The 15,645-nt window shown below is 43.1% G+C and overlaps 1 protein-coding gene across 1 annotated transcript in view; it reads left to right on the top strand.

Moving 5' to 3' along the window:
• FGD6 (FYVE, RhoGEF and PH domain containing 6) overlaps window positions 1–15,645 on the top strand; it is a 103,466-nt gene that overhangs the window by 1,724 nt on the left and 86,097 nt on the right. The window contains exon 2 of the mRNA XM_080935524.1: window positions 5,227–7,600. Coding sequence (XP_080791650.1) covers window positions 5,227–7,600 — 2,374 coding nt within the window. The remainder of the gene's footprint in view (window positions 1–5,226; window positions 7,601–15,645) is intronic.

The following is a 15,645-nucleotide window of genomic DNA, read 5'->3' as shown; positions in this document are numbered from 1 at the left end:
GTTCTTTTTTTTTCCCAACCCATTTTTGATAAAGTTATATATATACTGTCCTTGCAAGCCATGTTTGTATGGGGCCATAATAATGAAATTTATGAAAGCTCTGGTGAAAGTTACTATTGGAGCAGAGTGTTAGTTTTAGAATGTTCCAGTGCAGTTGGGAAGGTTGGCCTACTGTAAGATTAGGGGGCTCTTGTACAACATTTAAGTGACATGTGAAGAAGAGCTTGCTTTGGTTTTGTTTGTATATAGCTGTTGAAGAGTGAGCTCATAGATGAGATTTTTGGATGTGTTCTAAGTAGTACATGAAAAATAAAGATAATTAAAAGTATCCATCGTAGTACATACATTTCTCTATGTCATTCATGCCTGCATGTTTCTGTCATGGGCCTGGTGGAATAGCTGAGAGAGGGCGTGTCCTCGTGAGCCAAGGCCACCTGTGTGTAACAGATGACATGTCTGTTTATAACAGTAAAACGGCCCTGGTCCTTTTTACCTTAGCTTTCTCCTGTAGCCAGACAGCTGTGTAAATAAGAGATTTGCTGCATTGCTCTAAAAAAGCATTTGGGTCTGATTGTTAATATAATGTCAAGATCCAGAGGTTCAGGACTCATTTCCAAACATCGCGAACTGATTTCAACTTTCAAACATTGGAACATATATAATGTCTTATCGGTGTTGATTTGGACCACACTTTGTTTCAAAATAGAGCATTAAAATTAATGGGGGCCAGTGGGATGGCTCAGTAGTTAGGCTCTTACTGTCAAGCCTGCTGACCTGACTTTGATCACTGGAACTCACACGATGAAAGGAGAGGAACAAGTCTTACATGTTGTCATCTAACACATGTATGCTATGGAATACACACCTACCCTCCCCCTAACACAAGTAATATATAATTAAAAGAATAGTAACGAAGCTGACATAGTATTGTACCCATGTAATCCCAGAACTAGAGAGGGTGAGCCAGGAAAGACTGCAGTTCAAGGATATCCAGGGCTACGTTGCAAAACCTGTCTCCAGAAACTAAAAATAAAGAACTAATAGTAAGGATAGGTTTCGTATGTTGCTGTACCAGTGACTTGGCACACACTGGTCATTATTAGTCATTAAGGATTTACACAATGATCCTATTGAAGTTCATCCCGCTCCCTTTTCAAAATATTGTTTTTTTTTTTTTTTTTGAGGGATTTTTTTTTTTTTTGTAAAATGTGTATGCATATATGTTATGTGTGTAGTGGGTAAAGGTTTGTGCGTGTGTAAGCACAGGTACTATCAGAGTTCAGAAAAGGTTGCTGGATTCCCTAGAAGTGGAGTTACAGTTGTAGCCCTTTCCAACTGTCTCCAACCCCCCAGTCCCTACCCTGTGCCGCATAGGTGCTGGGAACTAAACCCAGCTCTTGTACAGGAACAGTATGTATTGTAGTTTTGACCACGGAACCATCACTTCAGCCTTCGGAACGGTCTGTATGTGGCAACTGTCTGTTCTCAGGCCCATGTTTTCGGCTCTGGGAACACAGTAGTGAACAAGACCATGAGTAAGCTTGACTCAGTTATAGTGTTGATTCTTCTACTTGAATACACAGGTAACTCACAATAGTAAGTCCAAGTTCACAGTTACTTAATGACGATGTATATATACATTAAAGACTTTAGACCAGTAGTTCTTAACCTCTGGGTCACAGTCCCGTTGGGTTCTTGCAGATCAGATATTTACATTACGATTCATAACAGTAGCAAATTACAATTATGAAGTGGCAACAAAATAATGTTATGGTTGGGGGATCACCACAGCATGAGGAACTGTGTAAAGGGTTACAGTATTAGGGAGGTTGAGAAAGCTGCATTAGGTGCTATACTGTGTTTACTGGGAGTCAGCATTGGCTCATCTGCAGTTAACTTACTCTGTGTGATGTTAGAAGAGAACAGGAATTTCTCTCTTAGGATCAGACTCAAAGGAAGGACTGGAATTGGTACTAGAGATTAATTATGGTTTAGAGAGGGCGAGGCAGTAGGTTTGGGGGGTGGGAGGAAGGGTTCAAGTTGGTACTAGAGAGTAATAAAATGCCTCAGGAAGGCTGGGCTGGAGGATTGAGAGTTTGAGGTCAGTGTGGGGATACAAGGCAAAACAATAGCACCAAAATAAGTGGTAATAAAATGTTTTCAAGGAAAAGCAAAATGAATTGACTTTGAACCTTCTGTCTAGACTCCAAGATCAGAAAATAAAAGATTAATTAGATGAAATCTTCCTCCCTCTCTCTCTCCCTTCCTTTGTTTGTTTGGTTATCAAAACAGTTTCTCTGTGTAGCTTTGGCCATCCTGAATCTTGCTCTGTAGAGTAGGCTGACCTCAGACTCAGAGATCCACCTGCTTCTGCTTCCTGAGTGCTGGGGTTAAAGGCATGAGCTATTACTGCCTGCTAAAAATGTCTCTTTTTAAAAAAATAAATCTTTAAAACATTATTATTAGGGTATCTGTGTCTCTCAGTCTTTCTGTCTCTCTATGTGTGTATGGTGGTGGTGGTGGTGGTGGTGGTGGTGGTGGTGGTGTGTGTGTGTGTGTGTGCGTGCAAAACATTATTATTAGGGTATCTGTGTCTCTCAGTCTTTCTCTCTATGTGTGTACGGTGGTGGTGGTGGTGGTGGTGGTGGTGGTGGTGGTGTGTGTGTGTGTGTGTGTGTATGTGTGTGTGCACGAAGATTAGAGAACAGCTTGGTGGAGACAGTTTTCCTCCCACCTTTACAGATGTTCTGGGAATTGAATTCAGGTTGCCAAGTTTGTGTAGCAAGTACCTTTATCTGCTGAGCCTTTTGGGTGACCAGAGTTTCTTTTTAATAGTAAAATAGGACATCCTAGCCTCTCTCTTTTGAGGGTTGGGCAGGGGGGAAATCTTAGACTGTATCGGCCAGGCTAGCCTCAAAGTCACAACAATTCCCCTGTCCCCATCTCCGTAGTACCGAGCACTGGCACAGGCACGCACCACTAATGCCCAGCCATCATAACTGTTTTTAAGTGCACATTTCAGAAATGTTAAGAACATTGTAGTAACTGCTCTCCAGAACTCATTTCATCTTGTTAAAAAAAAAAAAAAAACTCGTATTTCTAACTCTGAAAAATCCCAGAGGTGGGACGTTTTAAGAATGACAGAAATGAAATCACCGTGACAGTCTGTCCGTCTGTGTTGTATAAAAGGGCACTGGGACGAGTCCTCAGGCATTCATGCTTTCCCTGAAGATTTGACTTGATGGATGGGGAACTTAATTTAATTCACTATTTCTGCAAGCTCTATCACTAGGCTTCTGCCAAAACCCACAGGAGCTGATTCTCAGGCGAACAGTGGGTGTATTGGACAGCTGACTGAAAACTGCCTGCCCCGGGAATTTGCATTATTTTGGAAATTCACTGTCCTCCTTTCAACAGCCTTATACCTAGGAATTGAGTTTTATAAGGCATCTGTTATAAAGTCTTGTCTTTGCATATAATGCCAGAGTTTGAGAAATTTCTCTTTGCATAGGAAAAGGAAGTAGAGTTCCCTGCTTTTTTTTTCTTCTTACTCAATTCCATGTAATATTTTTCCAAGTGTTATGAGTAATTTCCCTTGTTGAAAATAAAATCGACACCAAATGAAATATCAAAGCCTCAGTGTATACAAGTAAATGAAGCAACATTGTCAAACAGTCCTGGGCATTATAAATTTTGAGATTGTTTTATAAAGAAGTTTTTTTTTAAATTTTAAGTATTAGATCCTGTTGAAGAAGTATAAGATAATTTAAGAAGTATAAGATAAAATGTGTTTGAACTCAAGTCCCCTCTGGGGAGCAAGTTCTAAAGAGACTTCAGAGAAATATAGTCTCCAAATCATTTTTATATTTATTAGGGTCTTTAAAAAGCACTTATCTTGTGTTTTGTTTGTGTATATGTGTGTCTGTTTGAATATATGCTCAGATGTGAGTTCTGGTGCCTATGGAGGCCAGAAGAGGGCACCATGTCTGAGTTGAAGTTACAAGTTGTGAACTTCTTGATGTGGGTGCTGGAACTGAACTCTGCCCCTCATGGTTGAACTGCAAACCCTCTTAGCCACAGAGCCATCATCTCTCTAGCTCCCTTATTAGGGTTTTACTGTCAAGTTTGTATAGACTAAGAGCCAGCCTACACAAATACAGCATTGTATATTGAGGAGGAAGAGTTTCTACACTGGAAGAGGTGGTCATCCTTTGATGCTGGGCTTGATGGTGCAGGCCATAATTCCAACTCCCAGAACACTAAAGTGGAAGGCTGTGAGGTGAGACCAGCCTGGCTTACGTAATGAGGCCCTTGTTCAGAGAAACAAAACCTACAAATACATAGTAGTTGCTGGTGACAGATAAAAAACATAATCTGTTGCCCATGGGAAATGAAATACAAATGTACAGGTTGTATCTTCAGATACTCTCTAACCATTTGATCTTGGGCCAGGCCTGGGCATGTGATAAAATAAAGCTCTATAAAGAAATATGAAATTCCCAGTGATTCTGGAATAGAGAAATACCAACCTTATTATAAACCTCAGTTAACAACAAAGAATTTACTTTCCGGGTTTTTTTGGGAGGAGTGGGTAGAAAATGTCTTATTTCCACAGTGATTTTCCAGGACATTTTGGGAGGTTCTGTCATGTAGGCAGTCTTTCTAATAGATCTTGTCTGTGTCACAGAATAGTGCTACTTTCTTATGTGAGAAACTTGAGAGTTGCATATTGTAGGTAACTCTTAATACGCAGTGGATGAGTTGAAGATTCTGTATAGAGTTACTAAATAAAAGCCAGTGATCTAACTAATGTCAGAGTTAGAGGAATATTAGTAGTAGATTAACTAAGAAATGTACAGTATATGCAAAGCTGTGTTAGCCTAGAACTTCGGGACAGTTTTAGGAATTTTCAAGAATAATGTTGACTGTGTACAATAATATAACCCGTGTGGTAAAATGAAAGGTCATACTGTTAGAAGATGTTATTCAACAAGCATGGTGTTGCGCGCCTGTAATCTTAGCATTAGAAAGGCATGTGTATGGCTGTGAGTTCAAGACCATCCCGAGCTACACTGTAGGTACCAAGCCAGCCAGGGTTGCATAGCAAGACCTTGTCACAGAAAACAATAAAAAAAAAAAAAAAAAAACAGGAAAATGTTTTGTATCTTTATTTCCTCCTGTGTTTTGTCTACTTCATCATCTAATTATTACATTTTTCTTTTCTAGAGCTTAAGAAGCCACCGTTAGCTCCAAAGCCAAAGTTAGTGGGGACCAATAATAAACCACCTCCCCCTCCTATTGCACCTAAACCGGACATTGGAAATGCAAGTGTTCCACGGTCAACGAAGAAGACCAAACCGGCAATTGCGCCAAAACCGAAAGTCCTGACAAACTCAGGTGTTGAAGACGGCAAGCATCCACCCTCAAAGAAGCTTACTTTGAACCTGGAGGCGCGGGAGCCGGAATTACCCGAGAGCACTGGCAAGTTTAATTGCAAAGATGTCAGGGATGCACGCAGTGATTATATTTTACCAACGTGTTCCTGCAGTTCTGGGTGTGCTCATGAGCCTCGGACTCGAGAAAATCTGTGTGCCGAGCAGCTTGTCTTAGAGCCTCTGGGAATGAAAGAACATTTAGAGAATAGTAAAAATGGTGAGTCCTCAAAGACGGGGAATAGATGGGATTCGAGCAGTGGAAAGTGCCGGAGCCAGGGTGGAGTTGTTTTAAAGGCGAGCATCTTAGAAGAGAAGCTCAAAGAGGTTCTAATGCAGCAGCAGTCACCTAGTAGTTCCCCAAGGAAGCACAGATCTCCAAAAAAGCCAGAAATGAATGGTGACTTTAGCTACACCAGACAGATCAGAATTGAATTTGCAGATGTGTCTTCTTCTCAGTCCAGCTTTGAAAAAGTTCCCGCTCCTCACAGCTGCCACCCACAGCTTCCTAGGAATGAGTCTCAGAATCTCGAGACTTGTCAAGATAGCAGTGCTGAGAGCCGTAGTCACTTTCGTTCCTGTGAACTGGAGAACAAAAGAGTGTGTTCAGATGAAAGTAGCCAGAAGACAGAAGTCAAAGGTCTCGGTCCTTTAGAAATCCACTTACTACCGTATACCTCAAAGTTTCCAACTCCCAAGCCTAGAAAGACACACGCTGCTCGTCTGCGTCGCCAGAAGCATGTCGATACTCCTAGTGAAAGCGTCGAGGAGCCAGAGAAGGCGAACAATGGCTCTTCTTGTCTCCTTGAAGATGGTTTGAAAAACAATAAAGTCAGTGTTCTTCATCAGAATGCTTTGTATAACCAGGGACAAGTGGAAGAGGTGAGGCCAGCAAACAAAAAGACATTGACAGGGGATTCCAACAGTGACAGACAGGACTCTGTCAGCTCACAAAAAGCTGTGCAGCATGAAACATCCTCTTTTGAAAAAGCGTCACCTTCTTTAGATACAGGTTCTAGTTTGACTTCTGACAGCATGGTAGAGGATGGTTCTGGTGTGTTGTCGGCTGTGAACAGAGAGACTACTTCCGTACAATGTGGTACTCCACCTTTGAGCTTGCCTAAGCAAGTCAGCTTAGCCTGCACTGAACAGCCACCAACTACCTGTATCACGGAAGCGTTAGTTCCTCAGATACAAAAGGAATCTTCCTCTAGAATTGTTCCCAAAAAACCTCAAAGACACAGCTTGCCTGCAGCAGGGGTGCTTAAAAAGGCTGCTTCCGAGGAGCTTGTAGAAAAGACCTCTTCAAGTAAGGAAACAAATTCAGAGAAAGGTCTGCAAAGAAACCATCTTCAACATTTGGCTCCCTCAAACCAGGGCATTTCACCAGCATCCTTTGATATGCCCAACCCAACTTCAGAAAAGCCGGTGTGGAAGTTACCTCATCCTATTCTGCCCTTTTCAGGGAGCCCAGAGGCCTTGAAGCGTGCCACTTTATCATTAAACAATGAGCTTTCCGTTTCCCTAACCAAGCCAAGAGCAAAATCCTTGTCTGCCATGGATATGGACAGGTGCGATAAGCCTTGCAAAGAGCCACCGAAGAAAACCTCTCTTAAGAAGTTGATTAACATGAAACTGTCCATCGGTTTCATAAAGAGTGACTTTCAGAAACTGAGGCTGAAAAGCTGCCAACATGGGGATGTCTCTATGGGACATCCGCTCGGTAGAGAGCCGAAAGGGCTTGAAGGTGATTGGCAAGGTTTGGCCACAGAAGAGAAGAGAAGTAAACCCTTGAAGGCATATTCTGCAGAAAACTGCAGCCTGGAATCTCACAAGGTGAAATCTTGGGGCCAGAGCAGTGCAGCTAATTGTCAGAGGGCCGAGTCTCTGGACGAACAGATGCTCACCTCTAGTGACCAGATGCACGCATCCTATCAGGCCTCTACTACAGACGACTGCGGGCCAGAGTACGAAAATGTCCGCCATTATGAGGAGATCCCAGAGTATGAGAATTTGCCCTTTGTCATGGCTGGAGGGAACACTCCAGAGTGGGGATGGCAGAATTCCAGCAGTGTGGAGGACACTGATGCGAGTCTCTATGAAGTAGGAGAGCCCTGTGACGTTCCAGATGGCCAGCTGCAACTTGATCCTAGACAGCAGCCTTGCAGGTAATACGTGGGTGTCAGCCAGACCTGTGCTTTGGCAAGCATCGTTGTAATTAGCCTTCCACAACTCTGTGATACAGGACTGCAGAGAGGAAAAGGGAGATGAAAGCAGTTCTGTGTTCAGATTCCCTTTGTCGGACAATAAGAGCAAGTATCGGCATTGCAAGGTTGTAATACTTTCGCAGCCAATACAGAGAGTTTCAATAGTAGCAAGGTAGCCACTGCGCGGATGGCCTCCACAAGGTCCCAGGGCCCCGGATATTCCAACATGGAAACTTAGGCAGGACACTGGCTAATTCTATAAGGTTTGTGAAGTTATGAAATCCTTGCACATGAGATATGAAATCCATAAGAGGCCGTCATTGGAACACTGTAGATCCTCAGATCTTGCCACTATGCATTGTTTGGCTTGATAACCTCAGGCAGTAACAATTCAGGAAACAGTTTTCTTCCTCTCTTTGGGTACACTGTGTATGTCACCTCTCTAACTGAGATTTTACTCCTCTTCAGTGGCTCAGCTTAGCAGTCCCTGGCTTTTTGGAGCTTCTATGGCTGCCTAGTTGGAAGCGTTCCCTTCCTGCTCTGAACTCCCTGGTACCCAGTCCTTGCATCTTCTAGCTCGGTCTGACTTACGGCATGGTGTTCACTGATGCCTGCGATGCTCTGTGTTTCTTTGTTTAAAGTGTTTCCATATCTTTGACAGACTCATTCATGTACATGTGGTACTTTTGTCATTTTCAACCCAGTTATCCTCCTGCATCTCTCATCTGTAACAAAATTGCCAAGCAAGTCAGAACATGAAGTGGTGCAGATTACATTGTTTTGAGTTATATTAATTTTCAGATGCTCTGATGTCTTTTTTTAAAATCACACTCTTTACCTTTCCTCTTTTTACCTGTAAAAAGCTTAATTCCTTTGCCCGTTTTTACCCCCCATGGCTGACCCCAGTCTGTATGTCTATTCCTAAAGGTTAGTGTGCACGCAAAGATCTCTTCCTTAGAGTAAATATTTTGGCAGACTTGACTTCTAACTATTTGAAGAATTTATGTTTTTATAAAGTGTGATACTCTTCCCATGAAGCAACTTCATTGGTCTTTTAAACATGCCTTTTTTAAACACATTCTTTATGCGCGTGTATGTATGCATGCATGTGCTATAACTTTGGTTTGTTTCTTTAAATACACTGCTATCCTTGGCTATGATACCTTTTTAAAAAATTTTTTTTTTCATTTAAATGAGAGGCTTGACCTTTGGGTTTGTTCCCTGTTGGTTCTCAGCTTTCAGTCCGAGGGTTTACCACTATCTCTGACGTGGGGAGGGTCCCTCAGTTCTGGAGTTTGTTTGGCTAACCTGAGGCACCCTTGAGGGGAAACAGGTTTAGAGTGGGTAATATAGATGGCCAACTGGTGCACCTAGCCAGGGATTCCTAAGGAGGGCTCTTTCTGGAGCCCACAGGATGGGCTGGTGGAAGGCGGGCAACTTCCACTTTTGAAGTTTGAATTCCACAGAGAGATTTTGTTTAACGTGAACAGGGAGTCCTCAGTGGGCTTTGAGAGACCTAAAATGTGCCAGCTGAGTCCAAAGCCTTCGGCCATTAGTCAGACTAAAGCCTGAGAGTGTGTTCCTTTTATCTTTGACTAGTCAGAGATAGCAGAATGCAAAGCCTTCACGGGGAGGATCCTGGAAAAAAGGCAGTGAGGGAAATGAGAGAGAGAGCTGAAGAGAGTCTACTGGAAATCCCAAAGGCGGGTCTGAAAATGTTTGCTGAAAATGGAGGCCTGTGACTTGGAATAAGTCACTCAAGAAGCAGGATGCTGGCTGGGCATGCAGCTTAGCAGTTGAGTGCTTACGTGCCTCCTAGTGCCTTCAGGTTCTCCTTGAGAGTCATCAGGCAAGTGTTCCTCAGTGTCTCGGCCCCCAGGGAAGGGAATTCCGTCTTCGCTGCAGCTCTGGGTTAGAGTGTCACTAGCCTGGAGTCTGAACACTTAAACAACCAGATTCTGGTTAAGTAAATCTGTTTGGCTAATTCAGAGTTATACAGTGGTCATCTTTAAAACATAGATGCTGTATAAATCTGAATATTTACAAGTCTTATAATCTATTAGTCATTTATCGGGAAATATGTAAATAATAGGCTGTCCCAAATCCAATTATGGCTATAGTCTAAAATTCACAATTTTAACTCATCGTGTTCCCCAAAGAATAATGTTGGAAATGGAGGCCAAGGATTTGTTTTTCCAGACAGGGTTTCTCTCTGTAGTCCTGGCTGGGAATGTAGACTGGGCTGGCCCACGGATCTGCCTGCTTCTGAGATTAAAGGGGTGGGCCACCACTGCCAGGCCCCGGAGAACTTTCTCACCTTTTCTGCTTGATCCTTTGAGGCAGACTGTGAATAAGGTGGGATTGAGCTCCTGCTATCTCAGAGGAATAGCTGACTCAGCAGGGTTTGTGGAATGAGGAAATTAGGGGGCCTGCCAAGCTCGCAGTGAGGGCTAGTGTTAAAGCACTTGAGTGATAAGGAGGGAAGGGCGGGGCGGCTGTTTAGTAAGCAAAGGGTTTCTTTCTTTACTTCCTCCTCTCAAAATGTCCATCCCTTCTCTTCTCCCTACTGGTTCTCTTCACAGAGCTTTTCAGTTCAGGCGAGAGGGAGTGGTAACTAGAGAGGAGGGAAGGGGGTAAAGGGAGGTGGTGGAAAGCTCCAGAATTGGAAGGATGGATGAAGAGAGGACTCTGAAGGTGCAGAAGGGAGGAAGAAGCCTCCTGGACACAGAAATGTAAGCCACGAGTGTCGCCGCTTGCCAGCTGCGCCTGTGTCTTAGAAGTAATGTCTTTGGAAGTAGGATGTGAGTCACTCCGGAATGTTCTAGTGTTTGGGGCAGTTTGTTTTGTTTGCTTTATTTTTCTTTTGAGACAGGATTTTAGACCAGGATAGCCTAGAAGTCTTTATAGCACAGGTTGGCCTCAAACTTTGCCACTAATACTACTGTTCTACGGTTATAAAAACAGAACCCGTCAGCTCATGAAAGCCAAGTCTGATCCTGTCCACTTAAAAAAAAAAAGTTTGCCTTTCTGCCAAAACACCATGCTGGACCATTGGGGACCTGGGCCTTCCACAGGGAAGGTTCCAAGATTTAGGTCATTGATGTTACCTAACCGTCGAACAACCAGAAAAGCAATAGTGTTCAGATACTGAAATTTCCCCCTTTGAAACTAAAGCAGATTTCTTGATTGGGGCATGGGGTGGGGGGGAGCTTTACCTGGAAGTGTTTGTGATGTCACAGGCACTTAGAAAATTATGGCAATTGGATTTTCTAGGTAATCCAGAAAACCTTCCAATTACTGCTCCCCCTCCCCCAGGGATATTAAGCATGTGTGCATTGAGTGTTTACTGGCAAGGAACTCCCCTCCCCCCAGTGAGGCAGGTGATTACAGCACATGGCATTTTGATTGACAGGGTATTGAGGATCACTCTGGGCCATGGTGCAGTTCTTGCCTGGTGTCCTAGGTACAGTGCTCAATTCAACAAAAGCAGAGGCAGCTTTACAGCTGTGTTGATACTTGAGCCAGCATTTTTTAAAAAGTAGACAGGATCAGACTTGGCTTTCAGGAGCTGATGGGTCCTGTCCTCACAGAACGGGCATGTGAGTGGTACCCTGGAGGGAGAAGCCCGGTAAAAGGCCTAGGCAGAAGCAGGCTTAGAAATGTGAATTGTTCCTTGAACCTGTCCAGAAGTCTCAGCCTCAACAGATTTGTATTTATCTCTTAAGCCTTCCAGAAACAGAATAAAAAGTAAAGCAAATAGACGTCAGAATGACTTCTTTTTTCACAAATCTGTATAACTTCAGTTGTGATGAATACTACTTTGGGCTGGTTGTTTCTCTCCATGTTAAACATGGAGCTGGGCATAATGCACTGCAGTAGCTTCACAGGCCATCTGCACTGTGATTGGCAGACCTGGCCTAGCAGACATCTGACTGTGTTTACCATCTGGTGGTATTGTTGGGTTTTAGTAATGGGATTAAACAATAAACAGAAGGTAAATTAACTGCACTAACGAGCAGTTTTTATGTTGTCATATCACAGCTAAGATCATAAACAACTAGAAAGTGGGGGTGGGACGCATAATATTTCAACAGTGACCCTTTCCTGTGAGTTATTTTTAGATTCAGGAAATATCAGAAATTTGTCTGCCTCTGTAAGTGTTTGATCGGCACACAGTCTTGGCAAACCTCCTTGTTTACACACTTGCCCTGTATCTGCCACTGTGGCTGAAGAGTCCGATTTTACCCGTGAGGCTCTCCTTTGACTTTTAAAGTAGACATCAGAAATTAGTAGGTTGTACAGTCCTATCCCGTCATAGCTCATTGTTTGCTTGCTTGTCTTTCTGTCAGAGCAGATAGATCAGTGCTGTATCAAATACCTGCTTTTGAGTACTTGGGTGTCTCCGCCTTTGTTTGAGGCGGAATCTCCTTATGTGGTCCAGGCTGGCCTCAAACCAAAGACCCGTCCAAATCAACCGCTTAAGCTCTGAAATTGTAGGTGTGCGGCAGCATCCTACCCAGCTTGTTTTGAACCCCTTTGGAAGCATGTGTTACTGGAGATTTAAGCAAACCCTCGTGCACATGTGTGAGTCTGTGTGTGTTGTTCACATGGCACAAGTGTATGAGAGTACTACAGTATGTACACACACAGAGGCCAGAGGACCTCTGGTGTTAGTGTTTACTCCACCTTCTGAGACGGAGTCTCTGGTTTTTTGATGTGCCAGTGCTGGGGTTGTGAACACCAGGCTGGCAGGCCTGCAGGGTCCCAGGGACTCTCCTGTCTCTGCTTCACCTGTGTCGGCAAAGCACTGGGGTTACAGATGAGCACACTGCTGTGTGAGCTTTACGTGAGTTCCAGGGATTTGAACTCAGGTCCTCCAGCTTGTGTGGCAAGCGTTACCCACCAACCCATCTCTCCAGTCCTTTATGTTCTCCAGTTAAGAACCGAGCCACTTACTGCTCAGAGGTGTCTGAGTTCAGTTGCATAGTACCTATGCCAGATGGCTCACAGCTGCCTCTAACTCCTGTTCCGGGGGTTGCTCATCCTATTTTGGCCTGTGTGTGCCCCTGTCTATGTGTGACAGTCTACAAATGCATAAATTAAGGGAAAAAAAAACCCTAAACAAACTCAGCAGTAGAAAACTAATCATGTGGTTCAGAAATTCCAACGCTGCTGTTACTAGTTTATTTGTCAATACTGGCACACTTTAACCTTTTCACCTTGAACGTATGGATACCCAAGTGTCAAGGGTGTGATTCTCAGTTTATTAGTACCACAGTCTTATTTTCTGTCACTTCCCATTGCATTCTTTCAAATTACACATTCATTTTCCCGCCGTCCCTTTTTTTAACTTTAATTTTTAGACTTAAAACTTTATTTATGTGTATAATAAATTTATTTTACGGATGTTTTGCCTGTATGCATGTATGCATGTATACCATGTGCATACCTGGTACCCACAGAAGTCAGAAAAGGGCATCAGATCTGGAACTGGAGTTACAAATAGCTATAAGCCACCATATGGGTAGTGGGAATTGGGTCTGGGCTCTGTAAGAGCGGCCAGTGCCCTTAACGGCTGAGCCATCTCTCCACAGCCACTTCCCCACTCTCCTGCATTGTCTAATTCCTACTCCTTTTCTCCTACTCTGAAACCCAGTTCCAAGTTGCAAATCTCCTAATAGATTTGGTTCCTTCACACATTGATCATTTGTCTACTTATCTTTACCTATCAGACCTTAAAAGAATTATGTGTGCAAGCTGCAAGCTGGGTATTCCTGTAATTCCAGTACTTGGGAAATAAAGGCAGAGGGATCTTGAATTCTGAGTCATTCTTAGTTACATATTCCAGCCTGGGCTACATGAGGCCCTGTCTCAAAAAAGGGGGGGGGGGATAAGAAAGAATGAAAGAAAGGGGGCTGGAGAGATGACTCAGTGGTTAAGAGCACTGACTGCTCTTCCAGAGGTCCTGAGTTCAAATCCCAGCAACCACATGGTGGACACAACCATCTGTAATGGGATCTGATGCCCTCTTCTGGTGTGTCTGATGACAGCAACAGTGTACTTATATATAATAAATAAATCTTTAGAAAGGAAGGAAGAAAGAAAGGAAGAGATTTGCAGTGCTTGGAGGCAAAGAAATCTGGTCACTGGTACATCTGCCTTGTTCCACTAGTTTATTTCATGAACATGTCCCCAGGACTGAAGTCAGAAGCCAGTGTTGTGAAGCAGTTTTTGTTGTACTGAAGTGGTCAGTCTAACTTTGTGAAATCTAAATCCTAAAGTAGGTTTGTGTGTTGAGGCAAAAATTACTTGGCAAGAAGTGGGGAAGGTGAGCTTGGCCTGAAGGTCCCCAGGTCTTTCAGGGGAACTCCAGATCCAGGGTACTGTTTATACAGAAGGAAACGAGAATTTTCCCCTTATAGGAGTTTATAAGGAACAACTCTGCTTGTGGATGACTTCTCTAAGTGACTTCCAGACAGTCCTTAAAGTTTGTCATCTTTTTCCTGGGACCACAGAGATGTATTTGTTAGAGAGAAAGCCTTTTGGATTATATATTAGCTCATTTCTTTTAATGCCTCTTGGTGGGGAGTACAGGTGAGCAGGTTCTTGCTTTGCAGCCCTATCTGGCCTGGTACTCCAGTGTGGTAGCCCAGACTGTACTTAATCTTCCTGCCTCAGTTTTCCCTGTACTGGGATTACATGTGTGTTTCACAGTGCCTGGATTTCAGAAGCTTACAAAACTAGAGCTGTAGACATAGCTCAGTTAATAAAGTGCTTACTTAGCACAGGCCCTGGGTTCAATCCCTAGTACTGCTTGAAAAAAGGGCATGGTGATCGTGGCTGTAATTTCAGCACTCCTGAGGGAGAGACAGGGATGGATCAGAAGTCCAAAACCATCTTCATTTATATAACAAGTTCAGGTTAGTCTGGGCTCTATGACACCCTACTTCAATGACTTTTTTTTAAAAAAAGAATACATTTTAGGTACAGAAAACAGTTTGTGTCCTAGCACACTTTGGTTTGGGTAAGCTACGAAGAATCACAGTCAGTTGAAGAAAGTGCTGAATTCAAAGAAATTAAAGCTGGCCAGATGTTGTAGCATATACCTGTGATCAGAGCACTTGAATGATGAGGCAAGGAGCTGACTTCAAGGTCATGTTGGGCTGTGAGTGAGATCCCTTTTCAAGAAAAAAGAGTGATGGACAGACAGTCAGAAAGAAGGAAAGAAGGACTGCCTACTGTCTTCTCGGTGGCAGGGAGAAATTGTTTTGGTGGTGTGATCTGCCTCAGGTCATTTTGCTCGTGGATCTGTAGGAAAATCAGTATTTGTAAGTAGTTTTGACATTGTCAAAGACAATCTGTCACAGAAGTTGCAGAAAGAAGCAGCGCCCTGTAGACTGTCAGTGATATAAAATGCCTTGATGTGATTTCCAGGAACAGTAGCTGTCTTGTGTACTTACCTTCCCCAGTTTCTCAGGATTTTGTTGGTTCCACTTTGAGGGTAAATTGGAGTGCCGTTATTTATACCCATTCATGAAATAAAGAAGTTGAACCATGTTGATTTCACAAAATCAAGAGGTCTTATGAAAATGAAGAACAGGAGTGGAACTGGATTATGGGCTGGAGTCCGAGTCTTCAAAAGTCCATTTATTAGAGTCTCCCAGTGATCAAGTGTTTTGGTTTCTGCTACAAGAATGTTAAGCACCAAACAAAGCCAGTTTCCCCTGAACGTGTGGATTAAAATTCAAAGCAAAACAAGTGTATTTAGTCTGTTTACATTCAGCTTGGTGTGGTTGCTTGTGTGGCTCATGTGGATTCAGTTGAAAACTTTGTGTGTTTTGGTTAGATCGCTTATTTTGTCAGAGTCAGCCTCTTGATAATATTTATATAGGTGTTCACACCGGGACATATCCTGGTATCATCTGAAACATAAAGAATAGATTTACTGTGGCTTTCTAAATCTGCAAAGTAGTTCTGACTTTGTGATGGTTTGGCAGCTGCAAATC

This window comes from Micromys minutus (assembly GCF_963924665.1).
Source record: "Micromys minutus genome assembly, chromosome: 22".
In the NCBI taxonomy this organism is placed as follows: Eukaryota; Metazoa; Chordata; class Mammalia; order Rodentia; family Muridae; genus Micromys; species Micromys minutus.
This window is presented reverse-complemented; position numbering and strand designations above follow the sequence as displayed.